The sequence below is a fragment of the Penaeus monodon genome, chromosome 22 (assembly GCF_015228065.2).
Source record: "Penaeus monodon isolate SGIC_2016 chromosome 22, NSTDA_Pmon_1, whole genome shotgun sequence".
NCBI classification, from domain to species: Eukaryota; Metazoa; Arthropoda; class Malacostraca; order Decapoda; family Penaeidae; genus Penaeus; species Penaeus monodon.
This window is the reverse complement of record NC_051407.1, coordinates 42,871,675-42,876,638: the sequence shown is the minus strand read 5'-3', so window position 1 is coordinate 42,876,638 and position 4,964 is coordinate 42,871,675. Positions and strand designations below refer to the sequence as shown.

The 4,964-nt window shown below is 39.4% G+C and overlaps 1 protein-coding gene across 1 annotated transcript; it reads left to right on the top strand.

Annotated features, from left to right (window-relative positions):
* The first annotated feature begins 2,327 nt into the window (after positions 1 to 2,327).
* Positions 2,328 to 4,627, top strand: LOC119587181 (GSK-3-binding protein-like). Its single transcript, XM_037935946.1, has one exon. The coding sequence runs from the start codon at positions 2,403 to 2,405 to the stop codon at positions 2,826 to 2,828; it is 426 nt and encodes a 141-aa protein (XP_037791874.1). The 5' UTR covers positions 2,328 to 2,402; the 3' UTR covers positions 2,829 to 4,627.
* The last annotated feature ends 337 nt before the right edge of the window (positions 4,628 to 4,964 follow it).

Genomic DNA, 4,964 nt, shown 5'->3' with positions numbered 1-4,964 from the left:
CATCCCCATACCGGGAAAGGGGAAGTTTGTTTTTGAAAAGGTTTTAACCAGGGCCGGTGCAAGAAAATTTCCAAAAGGCAAAAACTTATTAAGGTACGGAATTTTAAAAAATGGGAAAACAGCACCGGGAAAACTTGGGGGCGTTTAATAGGGAAAAGGGCCCTTTTCCTAACCCAAGCCTTTAATGAACCAGAGGAAATTTTAAAAATGAAAAACCCCAAACCCAAAACCCTTTTTTTACATTGAAGGAAATTTTTCCCCTTAAGGGTGTTTTTCCCCTAGGGGCCCCTCCCGTGACCCAGATTCCCAAAGGAACGGGGAAGATTTTTAAGTTGTTCCGGGCCCGGGGGTGGGGGGGGCGCAAAGGGGGGGGGCCCCGAAATTAAAACCGTTCTAGAAGGGGGGAAACCAAAAGGGCTTTCGGGAATTTGTTATGGAAGGTGTTTAGGTTCCAAGGGGAAGGGCCTACGGCGAGAAGAAAAGGGCCGGGGGGGGGTGTAAGCCTAAAGAGGGGGGAGGGGCCCCCCACCGCCCCAGGGGTTCCCTTTTTCAACCCAAAAACCGAAAAATAAAGGGGCCTTTAAAACTTTGGAAATCTCTTTAAAAATTAAATTTTTTAAAAAAACCGGCGGGGTTTCCGGGGGTCTAGGGGGAATAACAAAAATTTTTCCCCGAAAAAAAAGAGATGGTTTTCCCTTCCCTTTACATTTTCCCTTGGGGGGGTGCTTTGTTTAAGGGGGCGGTGAAAAAACATTCCCCCCCTTTTTCCAAATTAAAGTTTTTGGAAAGGTTTTATTTTTTCCTTGGTAGGTTTTAATTTTTAAACGTAACCTTCAATTTCCCGGTTTTTTAAAAGTGAAAATTTATTTTAAACCCCCTTTCCCCTTCTTTTCCCCCCTTTAAAATTTTCGGCTCAATTTCCCCCCCGTCCAATTTTAATTTTCCCCCAACGGGAAAGGGGTTTAAGAAATTTTTTTGGGGGGGGCCCCCCGGGGGGAAAGGGGTTTTCAAAAGTTCTTGTGTCCAAAAAATCCAAAGTCAAAAAAGGTTAAAATTTTTTTTTTGGCCCAAATTTTCCCCGGGTTTTATTTTTATTAAATGGGAAATTTTTTGGGGTAATTTAAAAAAAATGGCGGGAGGGGAATGAAAAAAAGTGAGCCCAAAACCAAAATTTTTTGTGGGTTCCCTTTTTTAAAGAGGAAATTTTTTCTTATTTAATTTCGGAATTTCAATTAAGGGGTTTTTGGGGTCCGGAAATGTAAAAAACCCATTTTTAAATTTTAAAAAAACAATGGGGGAAAGGGAAGGGGTTGGGTTTTTAATTTTAAAGACAAAATGGGTTTGTTTTGGGTGTTTAAAAAGATTTTTAAAAATTTTTTTTTTGTGAAAAACCTTCCCCTTTTTATCCGAAAAATTAAATTTATAAATAAATTTTTAAGTCAATTTTTTGGAAATTTTAATTTAACAAAGGGGGGGGAAGGGGAATTTTTAACCTTAAATAAATTTTTTACAAAACCCTCAACCCCCAAAATTCATCACTATCAGTAAAATTTATTTTTACGTAAATAAAAAAAAACGGCATTCCACGTGTATAGACTCAAAAACAGGAAAAAAATAATTCAATTCGGTGTAGACGTGACGTGTACCATGGTGGTGGCCATCTACAAACCTCGCCTGAGAAAGTACGGACCTGTGAAAAAAAAAAATGAAACTTCGCTGTTATGATATTACGAAATTAATCATTTTCATGTGAAAATACATCTTATATAGAAACGCAAAGCTAATTACCACACATTCTTGTTCTGTAATAGAAAGTTGAGGGAACTAAAATCAAATGCACATTCAATTAACGAGTATATTTACTTTACCATCTCTCACTTGGATAGATCTAAATCTCAGAGATATGAAATGACATTGTACGGATTCCATATCCTTACACAAGACATTCTCTATATTATCTGTTTTATTTAGGTAATCAATTTGCAGGAGCTTAGACCATTTTGTGGTTGTTTTGGGTTGGGGTCGGCCCTTTCTGCGCGACAGTCCGGGGTGTTTACGTCTATTTTTTCCCGACGCACAGCCCCAGGCGGGAGTATCAATGCGCCGTGTTTACATCTACGTACCGTGTGAATTTTAGGAAACTGAAAGAAAACTAAATTTCTTTTGTTAAATTCCACAAGAAAAACGTTTTCTTCATCATAAAATCATAATTACAGCGAAGTAATGATTGAAACTTCTCAGACATTGTGGTTTCGAGTAGGGACTAGTTTCTGTCGCGAATGAATATCTGTGCGCGCCGTACAATCACAACCAAAACAAACAGCCATCGACTCCACTCGCCGAGCGAGTTTCATAGAGGAAACATACTGAATTTGTGCTAGGCAAACTTCGCAACATTCAAAATGCCAAGCAAAGAAGAGCTGTGCTTTGTATCAGAAGCTAAGGCTACAACAACACAAGACTTTTTATCAAGAGACATTGACGATTTAGTGTTAGAAATTAAAGAAAACCTCAGATTAAAAGCCCGACCGGCACACTTAAGTGGCGGCAAGCCAAGGACCCGAGCGTCACCATACAGTGTACCATCCCGGACGGAAAGCAAATGTGGTTGTTGTGAAGGCCGACGTTGTATACGGCGAGGGATCGCTGCAAGAAGAAGTTCAGACGATCCTTATGAAGCGCTACAAGAACTTTTGAAGGATGGCGATCTCATCAAGGAGGCAGTGAGGCGACTTCAACTTGGACTTTCGCCTAAACAACGGGTGTATTATGACTCAGATGATGAACTGAGAACCCCACCATACCCTTTTGATCATATAGAAGTGTAATTCAATTAGTGTGTTATGGGCCCCGTCACCTACTCCAGTGTACCGTAGTGGCGTATACCGTTGACCGAAGCAAGTTCTTGTGTTCGAGTGTGAACACTGCTGGTGCTGAAGCAGTTATTATCCAAGTTGTACAATATTCGTGGGAATTAGTACTGGATTATGGTAGTAAATCAGTCAACGTGGAAGACTACGATGCAGTTAGTAGAGGAAAGGTGCCCCTGCTGTAACGCACTGCCTCCTAGGCCCTCTGAGCCTGAGACATCTACCAAAATCGAAGTACAATAACACCGTGGCCACGATGAGAACTCTTCTGTAACTGTCAGTGTTTATTACACCCTGAGTGGACTCCCGTCCAGTGCACGAGATACTCCAACGAAAGGAACGGTACTGATCTACCAGTGTCAGTATCAGCGCTGCGTGGAGAGGAGGCGCACGAAGGAAGCAGCAGTTACCAGTTCTCCAGAACGGCGGGGAACCGGAAAGTCTCCGCGTCGGTAATAGTTGATTCGCCACCAACGGTCGTCACGTTCCGAGGGCGAGGGTCTCACGGCGAGCAAGAGCGGCCGAGGCGGCGTGCTGCGCTCCATCAGTACGGGATGACGGCCGACTTACAAGTTCTCTGATCTCAGTGTGTGCTTGTGTCAACAAACGGATCTGAAAATATATTTTTTTTGGACATTTAACACTTTCGACTTCTTCATAAACCTTGAAGTTAGTGTGATCAAAACTGTGCGATGTTCTTGTAGTACTAGGAGAAAGACCTCAACAAATTGTTGTGTTCCGTTGCCGTGGTGTAAGAGAGATGGTTATCATTCATTTACATTTCACGTGAATGTGCATTAAGTAGTGCGGTGCAGGAATACATGCTAAGTCCTATTTCAAATAATGTTTAAGAGCAATGTGTGTATTTTACATATTGGTAGGAGTTGGATTATTATTTTGAACGAGCAAAGTGAACATATTGAATAATTCACTAAACGAGTCTATGAAGACGAGTGCAAAATTTGAGTGAATTCAGGTTCCACTTTACTAGTACAAATATCCCCACTTAACTGTTTCAGAGCTCAAGTTTTCTGTGGTCATTAATTTATATATCTTAACAGGAAATAATGTGTGTAATTCGATATGAAATAAATTTTTGATGACAAACCCGGTGAAAGCAGTTTGTCAACAAGTTCTTTGTTTCACAAATATCGCAAGTCATCAATTGATTGTAAATCTCTTCATGTTGGCCTCTAACATCCCCTGGAATGGATTTTGACTATGAAATTTTGTCGTACATTACTATAGCCAGCAATGGCGGAGGTGAATGAAGCAGAGTGAGCTCCAGTACCAGTAATCCATTTTCTCAGTGTGAGCAGCCCCTTCCCTTAATATTAAACGTAGAAACTTTAGCTCTGATTGCGGAACTTTCACTCAGTTTTAGGCGTCCGGATGTGTACAAAGAGTCATACCAAATTCATGAGCTGGCAACTGGAATGGAAGGAGTAATGAATGAGAACTTACGACCAGTGGTTCGTTGGTTGGTTATGTTTGAATGATCTTCCTCGATATTATAGACTTTGTAGTCACTTCATCTTTTGTTATCCTGAATTAAATGTGATATGTATTTATTAAGTCACCTTTTTGGAATATGTTTACCTAGTGTACATATAGGCACTGTTAAGACGCTTAGGTCATTGTACATAACTCACATCTAGATCATTGTCAATAAGTGCATGTTTTAGTGCATTTAAACATAGTTTCTGTAATTGAAAAGACACTGATGTGTATTTGTATTAAAGAACGAAATACTAAAATGTGTTTAATGTAACCTTGTTACTTCTTATGTTTTAGTAATATTGAGAAACCGAAAATTTAATTGTGAATATTACTAAAAGAATTGGTAAGCACAATTGGAAAACTATGACATTTATCAATTGTACATACAGAAGAAGAGAACCATTCACCATTTGTAATATAATATATATGAAATTTTTTTTCGAACGAAACTTCTTACTGTTAAAAATTACAAAGTACATTTATATAACTTTACTAGACTATAAAAGAAAATAAAAAAGTACTGTCTGGTCAGGTAAAACTAAAATACTAATTCTCACATGTGACAGAATGGTTATTATTCGTAATGGCACCAAT

What these genes read in the sequence shown, in the direction of transcription:
- LOC119587181 (XM_037935946.1), top strand. Translation starts at nt 2,403, where the DNA reads ATGCCAAGCAAAGAAGAGCTGTGCTTTGTATCAGAAGCTAAGGCTACA.